Source organism: Anas acuta, chromosome Z (assembly GCF_963932015.1).
Source record: "Anas acuta chromosome Z, bAnaAcu1.1, whole genome shotgun sequence".
NCBI classification, from domain to species: Eukaryota; Metazoa; Chordata; class Aves; order Anseriformes; family Anatidae; genus Anas; species Anas acuta.
The window spans coordinates 32,016,918-32,036,546 of record NC_089017.1 but is presented as its reverse complement, the minus strand read 5'-3'; the positions used below and the strand labels follow the sequence as shown (position 1 = coordinate 32,036,546).

General features: G+C 38.0%; 1 protein-coding gene across 12 annotated transcripts in view; it reads left to right on the top strand.

Annotated features, from left to right (window-relative positions):
• PIP5K1B (phosphatidylinositol-4-phosphate 5-kinase type 1 beta) overlaps positions 1-19,629 on the top strand; it is a 113,142-nt gene that overhangs the window by 54,934 nt on the left and 38,579 nt on the right. For 11 of the 12 annotated variants that reach the window (XM_068667558.1, XM_068667562.1, XM_068667557.1 and 8 more), the window contains 3 exons: positions 9,972-10,089; positions 14,507-14,659; positions 16,981-17,280. In XM_068667558.1, coding sequence (XP_068523659.1) covers positions 9,972-10,089; positions 14,507-14,659; positions 16,981-17,280 — 571 coding nt within the window. The remainder of the gene's footprint in view (positions 1-9,971; positions 10,090-14,506; positions 14,660-16,980; positions 17,281-19,629) is intronic. The other variant, XM_068667567.1, reaches the window with a different exon arrangement.

Here is a 19,629-nt window from a genome sequence, read left to right as displayed (position 1 = left end):
AAATTTATCATAAAAGCTGTAGTAGCACCTTTGTAGACAGATACCAAAAAAAAAAAAAAGGAAAAGGATATGAACAAAAGAAATGGCTGGATCAGCAAGTAGTCTGACTTGTTGGTTTTGAACAGCTGTCTAGTAAGCAGGAGTACATAATATAGTAACTCATCTTGTCTGTAACAAAGAGCCTTTCTACACATAGCTCTAGCTGGTAATACTTTCTCTGAAACTAAGAATTGGCTGTCCATAGCAGTCTCTTAAAAACAATCATGACACTTCATTTCTTAAACTAACAAACAGATCACAAATTTAAAGTCTATCTCTTGTCTTCACATAACATGCACATTCATCTAAAGTATTTTTGATCCAAGGTCATATTAATTTGCATAAATCATAATTTAGTATTACATGTAGTGGTACAGGCTTCTTTCCTGATGGACAAGGGTACCGGCATTTTGAGTCTTTAACGGTGGCATTATATGGTTAATTCCTGACTCATATCTGTAGCTGGCTTCATTACCATAGCTGGAGGTGAACAGATAAGATTGCATGTCCTGTCTGTTTTTGGCTTGGACTGGTCAGGATTGAAAGTTGTAAGTTCAAATTAGTTACACCAGCAGATGCAGTGGGCTGACTACTGTTCGGAGGTGATGAGCATCCAAGAGCAAGCTGAGGTGAAGCAATCCTTTCGCCCAATACCTACAGCTGGAAGAGAACCTGTTGAGTCAGTGCATCAAGCATGGTGCAGAACATTGTTACTTACCAAGCAAGAAGCAACATTTTTCCTCTTGCGTGGGGTATACATAATTTAGCTGCAACTCCAAGCAGGGTATTAGCTGATATTCCCCAGTGACATCCAGATCTGGCAGGTGTGATTTGGAAAGAGAAGTGAGAACAGTTGTTTTGCACAGTCGCAGGCACACCTGTTCTTTTAACAGCAAGATGAGCATTGTCATAGTGCCTGTGATAAAATAAGCCTGAGCTAGTAGAAATGCAGCAAAACAACAGGCTGTGTTCCAGTGAGCAAAACAGTATCATCTGAGCTGTTTTAGGGAAAAATAGCTAACAAACTAACAGTTGTTTTATAAACTCAGTAAGTGACCAAAGAGCAATAGTCTCTGAATCTCCCTCAGCCCCTGAAGTAAACCTCAGTACTGTCTGTAGCCCAGCTTTGGTAACCACAGGAAAATGTTTTCAGCACAATTCACAGTTACTGAAGGAGAGAGGAAAGAGGCAGGGAAAAATGGTCAGTTCAGAATTGAACATACTTGCACTACTTATTGTGGGAGCTGTTGTAAATCAGGATTAACCCGCAGATTACAGGTTTGCCTGACTCAGAGTTACTTTGTAACTGGGTTTAATTGGGTTATAGGTTATCCCAGATTCATTTAGGTGTTTGTTTCAGGAAGTGACTCTCAGTGAAGTATGGGTATCTTAGCAGAGTGAGTGGATTTGAATTGCAAAATTGCTTGGTTTCATTTGTACATCGTGGCAACTGAGGAGGTGGGAAAGTGCCTTTGGTACTTTCTACTTTACATTGTCCCTTTTGTGACTTTCCTTTTTTTTAATAGGGAGTTTATAATGTGTTGCTTTTGGGAGTTAAGTGAGGTATTAATAGGGGTTGCTATAAAAGGGTGTATTTAGAACTACAGTCCAGACTGAGTTTAAATGGCACTGTGCAGATGTGCCCTTTGTGCTAAAAAAAACAAATGCAGTTTGCAGTGACCCAGTTGATCCTGAAGACAGGACATCTGAAGTCTCAGCCTAACTCCCTGCATAGGCTGAAACCACAGGAGAAACTGCTTTTAAACACTGCTTTGAAAATACAACAGGGAGTTGCTTATCTGGTGCTTATCTACAGCAGCAATAGCTGGAGGATTCAGTGGGAAAGTCATGCATCCTGCCTGCTCTCTCTCTCCTCCCTTCTCTGTCCCATATTTCAGCTGTGTGGGGCTTTTTCTGGTCTTCCTGCATTATGCTCAGTGCCTCTGGCCTCAGATGGAATCAGTTCATCTCTTGGTGTGACATTTTGTTCCCAAATCAATCATTTGTGCAATGTGGTTACGGTAGTATTTTGACAGCTATCTAATTTAAATTCAGAGCTAAGCTCCAGGTGGGGTGGCCATGGTTGGAAAGCCTTGGTGCCAAGCTAACCAGCCCAGCTGTGTCTGGCACTGTTGGCTCAAGCTGGTCGCTGGGCCACGTGGCTGTGCAGCTGGCTGCCTGTGAACTGGGAATGTGGGCAGCTTGCTAAGCAATTCCAGCAGACACTTATTAGGTAGGCACATTTTCTGCAGTGGTTTGACGAGCCACTCCATACTGTCTGCCAACTTCAGCTAGTCGGTAGTATGCAGCTTCAGAAATTCAGAGCATTTGGAGAAAAGCAGTATGTTTCAGGCTTCATGTCTTCTTGTTTTCTCGGATACAGGCCACTGCTAAGCACAGTTGTCTTTGACCTTTTTTGCAGCAAGCTGTTAATCAGTCTTGTGCACTTCCCTCACTAATATGCTGTGTTTACAGGATCTAGACCCTGTATGTTATGAACACTTGTGGTTTCTAATTAAAATATTAAGTCTGTTATATGTTTTTGACCTGAATGTGCCCTGCAGCTACAGTCATTTGTACAAGGAACTAGTTCAATTGCAAATTGCTTTCTTCTGATGCTAATGAAAGATTATTCAGTGCTTTCTGCTATTTAATATCCAAAGCTTAATACTGTGGTAAGGTAGCATGTGAATCACAGCCCAAATCAGCAGTGGAAATTGCTAAGAAAAGTGAAAGTTTGGGCAAAGTTTAGGGTTTGTCTGGGTTTTACCTTACCTCAGAGACTGAAGTGTACTGTCTTCTGGTATGACACTTGGCCTTGGGAATGTCTTTGTACCAAACAGGTATCATAGGTTTTGTGATGGACCGAACAGTGTCTTTTTAATTGAAGAAGCATAAAATACTCTGAAAATTACATGTGAATAGATTCAAATATTCATATCAACACTTAAGTTGTTGTGTAATTTATGTGAGCATATCTGTTTCCAATTGGGCAGTTTCAACAGACAGCTAAGAAGGCTGCCTGACACCTTTTATAAAGAAATACTCTTTTTTTTTTTTTTTTTAGTGCTTCAGTCACAGAGATATGCAGGATGACCCAAGTTAAGACACTTTTTCATGGTTTGTGAGTAGAGTGACAGCAAAAATAGGAGGAAGCAGTTAGTTTCCTGTTTCAAAACAAATAGTATTTGAAATGGTGATACTGTGGCAACAAAAGCAAAACCCACATTCATTATGAACTACTGGTCTTGCCCACCTACATTAGTATCAAATTCTTGGTAAACCTGAGATACTCTGGATACTTGTGTGGTTACATGACCTTGTAGGCCTACTTACCTATTCATGAAGGACTCAGAGATCCCTTGCATTAAATGCGTCTCCAATTGTTTGTTAAATAGTCATATCATCATCATAAGAAAATGTCTGTGTATTCAGCTGTTCCACAGATACCACTGGCTTGACTTGTTTTGAAGTTATTTGCAATTCACAGGTCTACTCTACAGCTGCCTCTGCAGGGGACTGCTTAACATAGCGTAAATAGTAACCAAAAATATAGCAAATACAGTGAGAGGCAAGCATATTACCACTGGACTTTATCCCACAATGTGAAAAAAAGCAAACACACACCTATTTGTACAGGTAGCCATAATACTTATTTCTACCATATGGGAAACAATTGTTTTCCTGAAATAATATGTAGGAAACGAATATGCCAAAGCTGTGCCTGAACTACATTAGCACTGGTCTATGAGTGTATTTGTTGTATACAGTTAGTAGCACTTGAATACATCTTGATGGGTTATAAATGAGCAGCTTTTTCCAAGAATGGTAGCACTGAGATTGGATGCTCTTTGCTAGTTTTTAATGCTGGGAGCATTTAATGTTAGATGTTTTATTGTGATTTTCAGACTTGAAAAAAGTTGCTGTAACATGAGAGAACTGATATTCTTCTCTTCTTTTGTTCCTTCTCTTTACCTTTTTTATATACAAGAAGGTTATGTGTGGATACACAACTGTGCTATGACTACTTATTTTGTAAACAGCTACATCACAGAATATTAACACTGCTCTTTGCTGAATGCTTGTTATCAAGAGATGCGGCTCATCTTCCCTGCACCTTCAGAGAAGTGTGCTATCTCATGGGCACTTCCCACCAGGGTGAGGCCACAGAAAAGAAAAGCTGCCAAGGAACACATGTGGGTGTCCTGTTTAGCAGAATTTTTGCAAGCCACAGGGTTAGCCATTGAAAATATAATTGGTGTTAGTTCATTTTTAGTTTGATGTTGCACCACCTATATTTAAATCAACCCACATCATTTACTAGAAGAAAAGTTAAGATGCACATACTGTTACTTAAAAATACATATATTTCATAGAATCATAAATTGTTTGGGTTTGGAAAGGACCATAAAGATCATTTAGTTCTAACCCCCCTGCCATGGGCAGGGACACCTCCCACCAGACCAGGTTGCCCAAAGCCCCATCCAGCCTGGTCTTGATGCCCTATCCCTGGAGGTGTTCCACAGCTTCTCTGGGCAACCTGTTCCAGTGCCTCACTGCCCTCTGAGTGAAGAATCTATTCCTTACATCTAACTTAAACCTGCCCTTTTTAGGTTTAAATCCCTTATCCCTTGTCCTATCACTACACTCCCTGTCAGAGTCCCATCCCATCTTCCCTTTTACATACAGAAGTCTGCAATAAGGTCTCCCCAGGTCCTTCTTTTCTCCAGGCTGAAAAACCACAACTCCCTCAGCCTGTCTTTGTAGGAGAGGTGCTCCAGCCCTTTGATCATCTTGTGGCCTCCTCTGGACTTGCTCCAACAGGTCCATGTCCTTCTTGTGCTGGGGGCCCCATAGCTAAAGGCAGTGCTCCAGGTGGGGTCTTACAAAAGCAGAGCAGAGCGGGAGAATCGTCTCCATTGCCCTGCAGGCCACACTGCTTTTGATGTGATATAGTTGGCTTTCTGGGCTACAAGTGCACGTTGCTGCCTCATGTTGAGCTTCTTATCCACCAGTATCTCCAAGTCCTCCTCTCAATCCAGTCTTAGTCCTTAATCCAAGTCCTGCTCTCAATCCATTCTTAGCCCAGCCTGTATTTGATCTTGGGATTGCCTCGTCCCAGATGCAGGACCTTGCACTTGGTCTTGTTGAACTTCATGAGGTTCACACAAGCCTGTCCAGGTCCCTCTGGATGGCATCCCATCTCTCTTCACCACACAGCTTTGTGCCATCAGCAAACTTAGTGAGGGTGCCCTTGATCCCCCTGTCCATATCACTGACAAAGACATTAAACCATGCTAGTCTCAATACTGACCCCTGAAGAGCACCACTGGCTACTGATCTGCACTTGGACATTGACCACAACTCATAGAGTGCAGCCATCCAGCCAATTCCTTACCCACCTAGTGGTCCATCCATCAAAATCATGTCTCTCCAATTTAGAGACAAGGATGTCTCTAGGCCACCAGGTTTGTTGGGCATGATCTACCTTTAGTGAAGCCATGTTGCCTGTCACCAATCCTCTCCTTATTTTCCATGTTCCTTAGCATAGTTTCGAGGAGGATCTGCTCCATGATCTTGCCAGGCACAGAGGTGAGACTACCTGACTGGCCTGTAATTCCCCAGGTTTTCCTTTTTAAAAATGGGGGTTATGTTTCCCTTCTTCCAATCAGTGGGAACTTCATTGGACTACCACAACTTCTCAAGTATGACAGAGAATGGCTTAGCAACTACATCTGCCTTTAGGACCCACAAATGCATCTCATCAGATCCCATGGACTTGTGCACCTTCAGGTTCCTTAAACGGTCTTGAACCTGATCATCTCCTATGCAGGGTGGTTCTTCATTCTCCCAGTCCCAGACTTTGCCTTTTGGAGCCTTGGCCATGTGGCTGGAACTCTTGTTGGTGAAGACCAAGGCAAAATAGTCATTGAGTTCCTCAGCCTTCTCCATATCCCAGGTGACCAGCTCTCCTGTTTCCTTCTGGAAAATATTTATTTTATTTTTTTATCCTAGATATTAAAATCTGACTTGCATAGGTTAACATTAATCTCTCCTTTTTGTTCTAACTACCAGTCTTCTACTTTCGTGTGGTCTTCAGGAAAGATTATTAAATTACCTCGTAAGTTGCAATTGATTCATAAACTTTCCAAAGTCTGTTACTTGTCATAGCTCATGTACAGAGACTAGACTCCCCCAAGGTTGCAGGAATCAAAGCTGGTATTAAAAGTAATTTCTATTTCTTGGTAGATGCATGCTCTAATCTACATGAGAGGAAATTTATATGATTGCCTTCTTTCTTTATGGAGTGCATTTCTTTTATGTCCAAAGCTCCATTTTGTAGACTAGATTTTTTGTCAGAAAATCTCAGGTACTCTTCTTGATGTGCTATACAGACATAGCCATACCCTGGGAACTACCTAGCCTGATTAGAAATTATAATATGAAGTGCGTTGCACATATTCTTTTATCCAACAAGAGTGAAATGCACATGAATAAATGAGTGAATTCCCCAGCAAAATGCAAGGAGAAAGCACAGAATAAATCATCCTGGGAACTAATAGAGTGGGAGGTGTATTTTATTTGAGAGAAAACAAGGGAATCTTATTTTATTATTGCAATTTTTATGGTGGGTTGAGTTAATGCACCTACCTGGAGGCTTGCTTTTGCCTGCAAATAGTGTGCATAGCATCCTTATCTATTACAAGTGATTTTTGGATAGGTAGAGGATACACTGTGAACAATTTCATGTCAAAGTAAGGTAAAGATGTATAAGGTAAAGATGTATTTACATCAAGAGTGAACAGGACAGTATTGAACTGTCAGTGGAAAATGTCCTTTTGCAGGTGAGAGCAAGGACATACCTAGCCACAAGGATTTCAAAAGTTTTCATTATTTTAGGAAACTACTTGAAGTCAGGGTACTTCTTCTGTTCTGTTAAAAGCAACATTCATCCAGAAAGCTAACCAAGAAAACTTACGTTTTTGTCAAGCTTGTTTCTTACATTAGAGACAAGCTTACTATTGGCATCTTCTAATCTATTCTATTAGGCAACAAAACTGAAATTAATCAATATGATCAGCAGAAACTGTAGAGTATGATAACAAACCCTGCAGATCCTTGGTAAAAAAAAGAATTTTTAGTAATTTTACAAAGAATAAAGGAATTGAACTGCTTAGTGAAATGACTACCACATCTGTAATAAAGTAAGCTTATGCTGTTAGGTACATGGAATTGTTCTTTGTGTCAGTGCTGTACAAAAGTAACTGCTGTTTTCTATTTTTTCTGGAATAAATTTCCAATTTCCATGTACTATGCATTAATAGCTCCAGAGATGGACTTTAAGAACCTTTTTTTTCTTTTTACTTGTGGTCATTTTTCTTTATACTGTGTTTAAGAAATGGCTTGGGCCCATGATATTAGCATAGAGAACATCCTATCTTTATTGCGACCCTAGTGAAGTTTCAACGACGGGACGGACATGTTCTAGTAGAGCAAGGACATGTAATATATTTATTGCCACACTTACACAAAAGATGCCACACTTACACAAGAGTTATTGCTACAAGAAGCAGATTTATAAAGGTACGTTCTAAAAGGTAGGAGGTTTATTATAAAGTTGAGATGATAAATCTTTTGTGACAAGGATGTGATTTTTCATCAAAGAACACTTTGTTCTCTTCTTGTCTGCATCTTAAAACAATCTACTACATTTACAAATGTAGCCCCAAGTTCTCAGTATGACTTATATATTTATCCTTTGTCCTCCCCATATTACAGAAAAATTCAGTGTCAATCAAAGCTTCATGTCAGGCAAGAGTGACGTACTGAAAGTAAGCAAAAAGTAAGAAAAAGCATTAGCCAGTCTTAACTGTAAGGAAAAATATCCCATTCAGCCTAGTAGCTTATTGATTTCTCTTTTTAAATATATAATGGAACTATAAAATATAAGTGGATTTGATTTTAATACCTTAGAGTTGTTATATGTTAGACTATAAAATGTGCAAATGAGTTCATTAGGACTAGGCAGCCTTTGCCAGCTCTTAACCATGTGGTTTTGCAATCAAAGAAATACCATTATAATGCCTTTGTATGCATTTTTGTTCAGCCATGGCCTTTGACATGTTATTTCCAGCCAGAAATCAAATTTTTTTCTTCATCTGTCTCCTATTCAAAAATCTAAAAGTGCATTTCTGGAGCCTGAGAAAGCTTCCTGTCCAGTTAAAACTCTTTAGTTGGCAGCAGTTCAGTTCTGGTGGATTTTGGTGTTATGCACGCAGGGGCAGCTAAATGGGTTGGGGTAAACTTCTGTTATCACATTGTTACCTGGTAGGAGACAAGTTCATAGGACAAGCCTTGATTGTACAGAACCAAAGCTTTTTAACATATTTAAAAGTTTTGGTTCTGTACAATCAATGCTTGTCCTACATGTATAATAAGTTCATGATACATAAGTTAGTCTTTGTAGGACATTTACTGAGTTCATTCCTCTTCACATTTATGTGAATTCCTGGAGTCTTTTTCCTTTGAATTCGTTGTATATTCCTGTTGCTAAGCATATAGGTACATAATGCATCTCTGAATAATTTAATTAGGGTAAATGAAATGGATAAAGCATTGTCAGAGGAGCTTATTTTGGCCACCATGTCCAGTATTATGGATTTTATTCTCAATTATTTATAAACTTGTGTAGAGTGACCAAGCTATATCTTAATTCTGTTCTTGCTTGCATTGAAATCATAGTATAGAATATTATTCCTCTGTTTAAAGCCTTTTTAAAATTTCCTGCATTAAGAAATCCAGAGGCAGTTTTTAATTTTTTTTTCCTTCTGGGAACATCTTCATGCCTTTTTCTTCAGCTTAGATAGCATAGTGTTCATCTAAAGAATCATACAACTGCAACCTAAACACACAGTGAAAGTGTAGTATAAAACAAGGAAAAGATTTAAGAGAGGGCTACATTCTTCTCATGTCTTTCTTTAAGAAAGACTGTCTGCCAGATTGGTCACCACAGTAGTCTTTCTCTATGCCTCATCTATCTTGAATCTGTATCTTGTATGTAACTGCATGCCATTTTCCAGAATTCCCCACAATGTGCACAACCTGTGTTCTAATTTAACTGAGCATGAAAGCTTGTGGTGGTTTAGACTGAGGCAAGAAAATGTGATGTCACAGGCAAATAAACAAAAAAAAAAAACAAACCCTTTAAGGTTACCAACTCCAGTATGTATTTCCAATCTTGTATTGCACTAGCAAGGAAGAAAGAGGTACCATAACTGTAATTAACCTGCAGAAGAAATTAATGCTGCGGATGGAGATTCATAAATAAGGCTGAGCTAGTCAAAGCCTGCTGGCACCAAAACAAGACCAGTAGACCTGCTTCCTTAGCACTGCTCTGGCAACACAGTGTTGTCCTCTTTGTTGTGCTTTAGTATTCTTTTGTACTGTCTCATTTTTAGTATCTTTTCATCTGTTTTGCATTTTTAGTGTCTTCAGTATCTGTATGACTCTCCTGTGAACCAGTTCAGGTCACCAAGCTATGTTTTTCTGGGTTAACTTCCAAGCTTTTTGGAAGGCCTTACATGAAATGGGGTGACCCTTTCTGTGTTAGTAAGCTATTGGACTGGCTTACCCTGGAGAGATGTGTGAAGTTGTAGCAGTAGCTTAAACATGATCTTTGTGAATGTGGAAATGATGGTGAAAAGACTAATGACTTGAAGGAGAGAAAAAGGAATTTGCTGGCAATACTTTGCCTCTTGTGGTTGTTTGTATTACATTGATGAGTGGTGATACATAAATGCACATTTGTCTGTTCATGACTCTTGTCTAGCAAGGTCAATGATTGAGATAGCTTTACATTTAAGGATGAGATTTACAGAATGTTGCTATAAATTGCTAAATAATAACTGGGTTTGTTTTATTTTCATTTTCAGTGAAGGGAGCAATCTCACCCCTGCTCATCATTATCCTGACTTCAGATTTAAGACATACGCACCTCTTGCCTTCCGATATTTCAGAGAACTTTTTGGTATCAAGCCCGATGATTATTTGGTAAGAGCTTGCAGTTTTCCTATGAGTTATGAATAATTATAATGTATACTCATTTTGTACTGACAGGAGGAGGATGCTTTAATGGTGCATAAATAGGTATAGATTCTGTGTGTAGTGTTTAATAATTAGTGAACATCTTTAGAGATTTACAAAAGTCTTAATTCTTCTTCTTTGAGAAGATTCCTGGAGGGAAAAAAAAAAAGCCTTGTTAATTGACTAGAGTAACTTGAGTAATACTGTTCATTCAGGTCACTGTTTCTGGAGAAGTTATAATCAGTACTTGTGTGCAAGTGCTATTCTGTTATTTAACTTATTCACTCCATTAAATACATGCTTGTCTGCAAACATTCCCATCTAACCTTGAGAAAAGTGTGATGGGGGCCTGAGAAAGAAATATTCTAGTGTTTTCTTTTTTCCAGTATCGGTATACTTTGAAGACTTATTCCTCCTTGCTGTTCAGCTGCTTACATGAGAAAAATATTTAGTGTTGTCATAAGAGCAGGCTTTAGTTGGTGGCATTAGATTGTGCACTGCCAGAGACAAGGATCCACTTATGTTGCTTCTCCCGTATTTCTGCTTTTCAAAGGGTATGGCTAAAGGGGACAGCTGGATTGTTTTCTAGATGTTTATCTCATGTCCATTCTGTCTCACAGTAGTCCACCCAACAAATCAGAGTCCCCATACACGTTAGCAGTTTTGTGCATCAGTTTTATTGTTTTATTTTATTTACTACTTCAGAATGTGTTTTTAAATATTTTTGGTATTAATTATAAATGAGTTTCTTTAAACCAAAGGAATTTGAAATAAATGCATTAAAAAAAAAAGGATTAAATAATGCTGAAATACCACTTAACATATTACTTCACTGACTTCAGTGCATTTGATTACATTATAATGTTTTTTTCTTTCCCCTTCGTGGACAATGAACATAAAAGCAAAGTGCAGTTGCTTTTGCTTTTATTTAGGTTGAATGTGGGCGTCTGATTTTAATTCTATAGCATCGTGTATGGATTTTGTATTACTAGCCCTTAGAGCAATACTTATATGTAAAAGCAGATCATTCCTTTGAATTACAGATTTTAGTTGCTAGGAAATGTTGTTGGGTTGGAGTTTTATAAAGGTGTAACACATTATATTTTCTTTTATGGACCTGGAGAAAGACCAAGTATTCAGGCTGTGTTGCCAACTGCTCAAAAGGACTGCACTTAGTAGAGTAAAGCTTCTGTCACCTGCAACTTCTACTACACCTAAAGAACTCTTTGCAGTAGTATAAATTAAAGATTACAGGAAGACCATACTTGCTATTGATAGAAATTTGTGCCACTCTGCTTAGCTACAAAATAAGTAATTCCTGATGGAAATTTCTAACTTGTTTTAGAGTCCTTTTGCTGTCTGCACAGCTTGTCACCTTGATCTGTTTCCAAAGAGAAGGAGCAACTTTTTCAGGAGAGATAGAAATGGAGAAAGCATATTTTTCAGTGGTCAAAAGTTCAATGAAGTTATCCTCCTGTCTCCATGTAGACAGTGTAGATGGGCATTTAAAAATTATTATTTACTTCTGAATTGGCATTCAATTTTGGCAGCTGTTAAGAAACTTTAGGAAGTATTTTTGATTTTTGGTGAGAGAGGAGATTTAAATTTCTCTGTACCACAGTGTGGGCACAGTGTACTTGGGTCAATGTGTCTGGGACACTTCTACTATTGCTGTATGTTCCCCTTTTCCTACCTAGGTTAAGGAAAAGCTGAGTGCAGTACTCTGGAGAGTTAAGCAGTTTCAATATTAAGTGCCATCTTTTTATTTAAAATACAGAAGCATATTTTTTTCAACAAAGTTATTTTTTGAAATATAGTTAAAATTTTAGTCTGTTGTTGTAACTGATGCAGGTTTGCTGTTATGTTTATACTTGCTCTGACACCAAGTTAGAATTCATTTTTGTTTCTGACTAAATGGGCATCATACTGCAATCAGAGCAGGTTTCAGTCCTTTGTGGTCCAGAGGCATATGTGATCAGAGGAGTTGTCATAATCATAAAACCAAGTCGTAAATCAAAAATAAAATAATAAAACAAAACTATTTTTGGTTTGGAACCCTTTTCCCTATTGATTGTGACTACAGTATTGCTCCCAGAAGCACGTGTCAGGATCCTGGCTGAACAATCCCACTTGTTTCAGTGAAATCTGAATCTGTCTGTCATGCAGTGACCACAGTTAGCTTTCAGTATCTAAAATCTTGTCTCTAACTTTACAGTAATAATATGCAAACTGATTGTCCAACTGGGGCTGATGAGAAAGTAAAGTTAAATAAAGGAGAGGATAAATTACAGAAAGTAGAAGAAGCTTTACATGGTTAATTTGGAATGACAGAACTCAAAGATTTACAATTTTAACTTTGGCAAAGAGGTTGAGCTCTAATGCACTGTAAGAATCGGACTGAATGGCAAAAATCAATGCATTAGAACAACTTACAGAAGGAAATAGAGACCTTGAGTTGGAAACTTTATAGAGCGCTGACATTTTATAAGGGAACTTTTTGATTATAAAGTCCCTATGTGCTGTGGTTTGAAGGATTATGTTACTATTCATTTTTAATTTCATTTACTCTCTAGCACTTCCAGTTGCAAAACTAGGTGGGCTCTTTGTTTGGTGTGTAGATTTTAATTTTATAGGAATGAACTAAACCATAAAATGACCAGCGGACAGTATAGGTTAGTAATTCTTGCCTATGGTAAACAGTGTTGTTGAGCTTTAATGTTTAAGATAATTGGTTTCAAATGCATGCAACAATGAAAGTTGTTAAAGAAGCTTTTTATATCTTGGCAAGAAAAACTCAGATTGTTATGCAATTGCTGTTTCTCTCTGAAAGCTTGTGGCAGTGTGGACCAGTAACGCTGTTCTATCCTTAGATTCCTGCAATGCTAGGATAAATAGGAAAGATCTCTTATGAACTGGCATTATGAACTACAGAACCAGAGAGAGGAACTGGCAAAAAAATTATTGCATGCAAAAGTTTTAAAAATCCCAAGCGTGGGAAAAGACTCAGCTACAGCCACTATAAGAAAATGCATAAAGGAGTACTTTGAGTACATAGAAAGCGTGCTTCCTTAGATCAAGGTTGTGTTGTTTTTTTCTTTAAAAAAAAAAAAAAACAAAAAAAAAAAAACACATGCTTGTTACTTTTTTGTGGGTCAATTTTCTTTGCTATCACAACTATCAGAAATCACAGGACAGATTCTGGATTATATTTAATGAAAGCCATTTTCAGCAAACAGAACTGGTTAGTAAGTTGTTTTTTTCCCATGGAAGTGCTCAACTCATCTCAGGCACTGACTCAATACACCAGGTATTTGTTACTGAAACAGTTACTTGTTTTGTTCTGATAAGAACAGGAGATCTACTGCTCTGCAAAGAATAATTACCTGGTGCTTACATTGCTCACAACAGGGCCTGTGTAATTTTGTTTCTTTCAGAGACTGAAATCTTAAATTACTGGACTGTGTGCTAAATCTCCAAGTGTGTAAAGCTGCTGATATATAACAGAGGAAAAGACTGTGTGAATCAAAGTTTAATGTTATATTTTAAATAAACTCTGAAGTTTAATATAAACAGATTTTTCTATGGTTTTGGAGCTAAATATCTCTTTGCCACTTAGCTTGAACGGAACATGAAGTGTGAATTAATGGAGATCTAATAAATGAACATGAGCCTCTGTGTGAGGTCTGGGTCTACTAGGAAAGAACAGTCCTCAGTTACTTTTTCCTCCTTAATGGGATCATAAATATTACTGTCTCCCTGTAGAAGAGAGCCTGTCTAAACATCCAAAGTAATGGTCCTCCAAAAAGCAATTTTTTGTACTTGCTGACATCTAGTTTTCCTGTTTCAAGCAGGCAAGTAATCAGAAAACTACATTCTCAGTTTTACTGAGATTATTATGTTAATGGTGTCAGCCCTAGCTGCACAGAAGAGGACTTGCCTACTTTCATTAAGTTCAATACCTGTACTTCCTGTGGCTTTTTGTAATGTACTTCCCACACGTGTTTCATAAACAGATGTGAAACATAAATGGTTTTAAAGAAAATGTCATCTTAGGGCTTCTGCATTTGCAGTGCTGATGGCGTGGGGATGGATTGTTTCCACCTCACTCGCTCACTTCACTTCTGTAAGAATTCATCTGGTGCAGTGAGACATGGAAAGGGACTGTATGCTTAGCTTACAGCTGCTTCTTCCACAGCTGTGCAGCATGTCCTCAAACAAATTACTGTGACTCAGCCTGCTGTGCAGTGGCTTTGTTGCAGTTGAAGCCCAAAGGATAGAGCTCCCCAATTATCCCATGTGTATTTGCACCTGCAATTATTTGTATTAAGCTTGTGTATAAGTAGTGCATGGATTGGCAATGAAAAACTTTTTTTATTTCTTCCAGTATTCAATCTGCAGTGAGCCTTTAATTGAATTATCCAATCCAGGTGCCAGTGGGTCCTTATTTTTTGTAACTAGTGATGATGAGTTCATCATCAAAACAGTTCAACACAAAGAGGCTGAGTTTCTTCAGAAGCTCTTGCCAGGTTATTATATGGTAAGTAACTGAAGACTTTTTCTATCTTTATAAATCATTACCTGTATTTTTCCAGTTTCACTTCACACTTCTAAAGATTCAGTTTCATTTGATGTCTTCTAACCTTTCAGTAACTTTATCCATATTTTTCATGTATTTTTGACACTCTTATCTTTTGACTTTGTACTCCCTCATCCATCAGAAAGAATAGATATAAATCAAGAATAAATTTAAGATTACAGTTGTTCTTTAGCATTCAAGATGAAGCAGAATATCATCGTCTGACTTGATACCAAACTTTGCTTATAATAAGTTAGTAATCAAAAAAAGTTTCCTAAACTTCTAATTCAACTTTTTTCTCCATTTTGTGTTTGTCTACCCTCTGCATTTCACTCAGAGTGGATAAAGAAACTAGACCGGTCAGTTTCACTTTTGTTTCCAGACTGCTTCAATTTCTCATGTATTAAACCAGTGATGTTAAAAATATTCTTATCAATATAAGTTGTTCAGAACTTAATTTTAAAGTAGAGTGTTTTTTGAGGGCTAATGCTAAGTTGATTGTCTTGGTTTATGTGCATCAGGTATCAGAAAGGGAGACCATAAATCCCAAATAAATGTAACTAAGTTCTTTTTTTTTTTTTTTTAAATAAGGCCACTCAATGTACATGTAAACAGAGATTCTTCTGGGCAGTAGACAGGACTTTGAAGTATTAGGCTTTTTACTGTTGGCCTGATTTTCTTTACTTTCTATACTTTCTTAAGTAAACACTTGAAAAGTTACCCTCTCACTTGCACTAAAAATGAGGAATATCTTTACTACAGTAAGTTGGATTCAGTGTTCGTTTAAAAAATTTAATGCACTGACAGCATCAAAAAGAAAAAAGATGGCAGGTACTTTTGTTCATAATCACAGTAATCATCTCAGCATAAGGTTGAATTGATCATTATTACAAGTAAATGTAAGACCACTTTTTTTTCTTAAGATCTTTATTCTCAATGTTAACATATGCAGGGGTTTCCAAAGGGTAAAAGCTTAATCACTGAGATTGTTTCCTATGACAGTGCTTTGTTCCTGTAGCTGTATGTTGTGACTTAGTAATAATGCACAACCTGAAGTAGTTTTTCCCCTTTCTTGGTTTTCATGCCAAAAACTGAGAGTAGTTACATTCAGAAGGATGGGTTTTTGTTCTCAGATCTCTCTTGCCATCTTCTAGTTATTTTTTAACTTGTTGTGGAATTTGGATAATTTCACACCTTCTATTCTGATGGTCAGTCATGATTCTGTTATGACCTCAGACTCATGTGGAGACAACCTGGTCATTTGGCACTCACCCTCATTGTGAAATGTATGGAGACAGGGTTTCTGTTTTTCAGAATCCAGGTCAAAGCAATGAGAACTTTACTTGACCTAAGCTTCTTCCAGCAGGTGGATGCAAAGGTTGTTCAGGTCAGAATAATAAATTAAATCTTTGGGATATGTTTAGGTTTCTCCCAGTCTGTGCCTTCGTGGGACATGGAAAAGTAAAATCTGGCATACAAACAGAATCAGAGATTCAGTTATATTTTTCAGGACAGTGCATGGCAGGGAGTATGATTGTAGCAGTTTACAGTAGATTGGAACCACCTGGCAAGAAACAGTGTGCAGTAGTATCAGAATCCTTTCTTTTCCTGCAAGACTTCTATTTACCCTTCACCTAGAAGCTAGAGAGCTTCACCTAAGTTCTCTATAGGTACCTTAAAGGAGGCTGTAGCGAGGTGGGGTTGGTCTATTCTCCCACGTGCCTGGTGACAGGACGAGGGGGAATGGGCTAAAGTTGCACCAGGGGAGGTTTAGGTTGGATATTAAGAAGAACTTCTTTACTGAAAGGGTTGTTTGGCACTGGAATGGGCTGCCCAGGGAAGTGTTTGGGTCACCATCCCTGGTCTTTAAAAGATGTTTAGATGTGGAGCTTAATGATATGCTTTAGTGGAGGAGTGGTTTGTGTTAAGTCAGAGGTTGGACTCAGTGATCTTGGAGGTCTCTTCCAGCCTAGACGGTTCTGTGATTCACACTGAAAAAGACAGCCTGAGTATGTGGTGCTCTGGGCTTCACAGTAGATTTGATCTATGATAGACCTCTCTTTCAGTTTCAATTCAGAGTATTTACGTTCTTGTGTTTATACTAGCTTTCTGAAATTTGGGCCCACAAAGAAAATAAATTGGTCAAAGGAACTATACTGAATAGGGAAACATGCTTTTTTTTTTTTTGCTATTTGTTAATGTCCTTTGGCATAAAAATTACATTCTCAAGCATGTAAGTTTCTTTAAAGTAAACATACTTAACAATATCTCTTCTGTTCTAGAACCTGAACCAGAATCCAAGGACTCTCCTACCCAAATTTTATGGGCTGTACTGCGTTCAGTCAGGAGGCATTAATATTCGAATTGTTGTAATGAACAATGTTTTGCCACGAGCCTTGAAAATGCATTTCACATACGACTTGAAAGGCTCCACATATAAAAGGAGAGCATCAAGAAAAGAGAGAGAGAAGTCCAACCCAACGTTCAAAGACTTGGATTTCTTGCAAGACATGCATGAAGGGTTGTATTTTGACTCTGAAACTCACAGCGCATTAATGAAAACGCTACAGCGGGATTGTCGAGTGAGTAAAAATATTAAGTATTTAAATTTTTGTGCTCACATCTGTTCTACACTTACTTCAGCAAAACAAGGAACAAGACATGGCTCTCTGTGCTGTTTAACCTCCAAGCCCCTTTCCATGCAATTTAACTAGAAAAATTATGGCTGTCAAAACAGTGATCAAGACTGTATTTTACTTATCTAAATTCTATTAATGGAAATACAGATTAATCTGGGGAAGTAGTTCTGTATAACTCTTATTATTGTTATTATTTTCCATTAATTTGGAGATTTTAATGATTTTTTTTTCTGATGCACAGCAACAGTAGAACTGTTCTGCTGTATGACAGAAGTGTATTTAGAGCTACAAGCTCTGTACTGCTTTGGTAAGCCTGTCTCTTTGTTAGTGGATAGGATCTAGCAAACTGAATGGGGAAGGGTTGTCTTGTGTCAGCAGTCTTAGTTCTAGAGCAAAGTAATTTCTTCCCAAGTTGAAAGGTAGTGCTTGATGTCTACATAGGCTTTTTGAGGCACAAGAGGACATCTGCTATTATCCTTTGGGAGGACCTTGGTGAATTAAATCAGTATCTCTTGTAGACAGAATAGTTTTTAAAATTGTGTTTTTTTTTTCCTGTAGCAAAGGTAATAAAATACAAAGTAAGAAAAAAGGGGAGATATCCAGGTCTCTCAGGGATTCACAAGATTTAAAGGGGCATGTGGAAAGAAAATCCAGCTCTGTTTAAGTGAATCCTAACAGCATATTTTGGTGATAAAACAGCAGAATGGGTAGAGCTTAGGGATATGGTTTAGTGGGGACTGTTAGCGTTAGGTCAGAGGTTGGACTCGATGATCTTGAGGTCTCTTCCAACCTAGAAATTCTGTAATTCTGTGATTCTGTGATTGAACTCGTTACACTGAAGGAGCATCCTGAACATCAGTTTGTTGTTCACTGCCACCTGTGGTGTAAGATGGGAAGCATTTTTGCACGAGTAGTACTTTTTGCTTAATACAGAAGTCTGCAATGTCTTGTGCTTGGTTTGTAAAGCTGGGCGACCTAACATTCAACTGCATATTCAGCATTTATCTAATAACATCAGGTGTTGTTCTTTCTGCAGCCTCTTGCAGTGAGCACTTCCTAAGCTCCTGCCACATGTGATAATGAAGAGTGTATCAGTAGTTCACATCTGGGGATTTGGACACCCATTTGCCCATTCTCCCCAACTTGTCAAATGTTACTTATGGAGTGAAAGCATGGGAGGTAATCTATTGTGTGAAAAATAAAGAATCTAGAAGAGGGAATGTGATTGAAAAGTACAAGCAAGAATCAATCATTTAACTGTTGCATATAAAGGAGGACTCTTACAGCTTCTTGGTTAGAAAGTATTTGTAAAATCTTGCCATGTGTTAGAGTGCTGAACTAAGCATCAGCTTTTTCACTGTGTGCAGTCTTAACTCAAAAGTTAGCCTGAGGTTCTTAAAGGCACAACTAAATGTTACTGTTATAAAAGGAAAGAAAATTATCTTTAAATAGTGTGTATGCATGAATACATACATCTATATGCTATATATAGCATTTGTGTGTACATATATACTGAATGTTTTATATATATATATATGTAAGTTAATCCAACTTCTATTTTCTATTTAAGAAGCCCTACTCTGTATTATAAAACAAAGGGAGCATATTTTACGTAGCTGAATTTGCTTAACAAATGGGGTTGAATCTGCCTGCCTGCCTTGTACTGCTGTCTTTAGCAAGTTTAGAAGCACTCTGTCCATTTCAATAAAAGTCTTGCCACTGCTTTTTTCTGCCTACATGATATTTGGATGGCTATTTAGCACAAGTTATAACTGACCTAGTTTTTCATAGCTTCAAATTTTTAAGTAATCTCTCCTTTTCCTTGTACTTCAAAGCAAGAAAGTTAGTGTAAACACTAGAATTAAAAATTCATTAAAGGGAAGAAATTATTGATCTTTCCAGTATTTCAGCACTCAGTCGTCATTATCTCTGTTGCTTAAGTTTAGGCTGTATTTTCACATTCAAATTTACAATCAGAATAAGTAAGCGATGCTTTTTATTCTTGCTTCTTTAATATAAACATCCCCAGCTGGTAACTCCTTTTCTCCTTGTGCCCCATCACTAAGCAGGAGTCCTGGCAGACCTTTCTGATGGCAACAAAAAAAGGTGATGAGGGTCTGCTGTCACTGTATCACCCACCCCATGCTGCAACAAGCCTGCATTCTCCTTGGTCAGCCTTTTAGTGCTGATGGAGCCATAGAAGCTCTTCTTGCTTTCCCTGACACCCCTTGCATGTCTCCCTTCTAGCTGATTTTTGGTTTCACTGACAATACTTGCTGACCCTACAAGCCC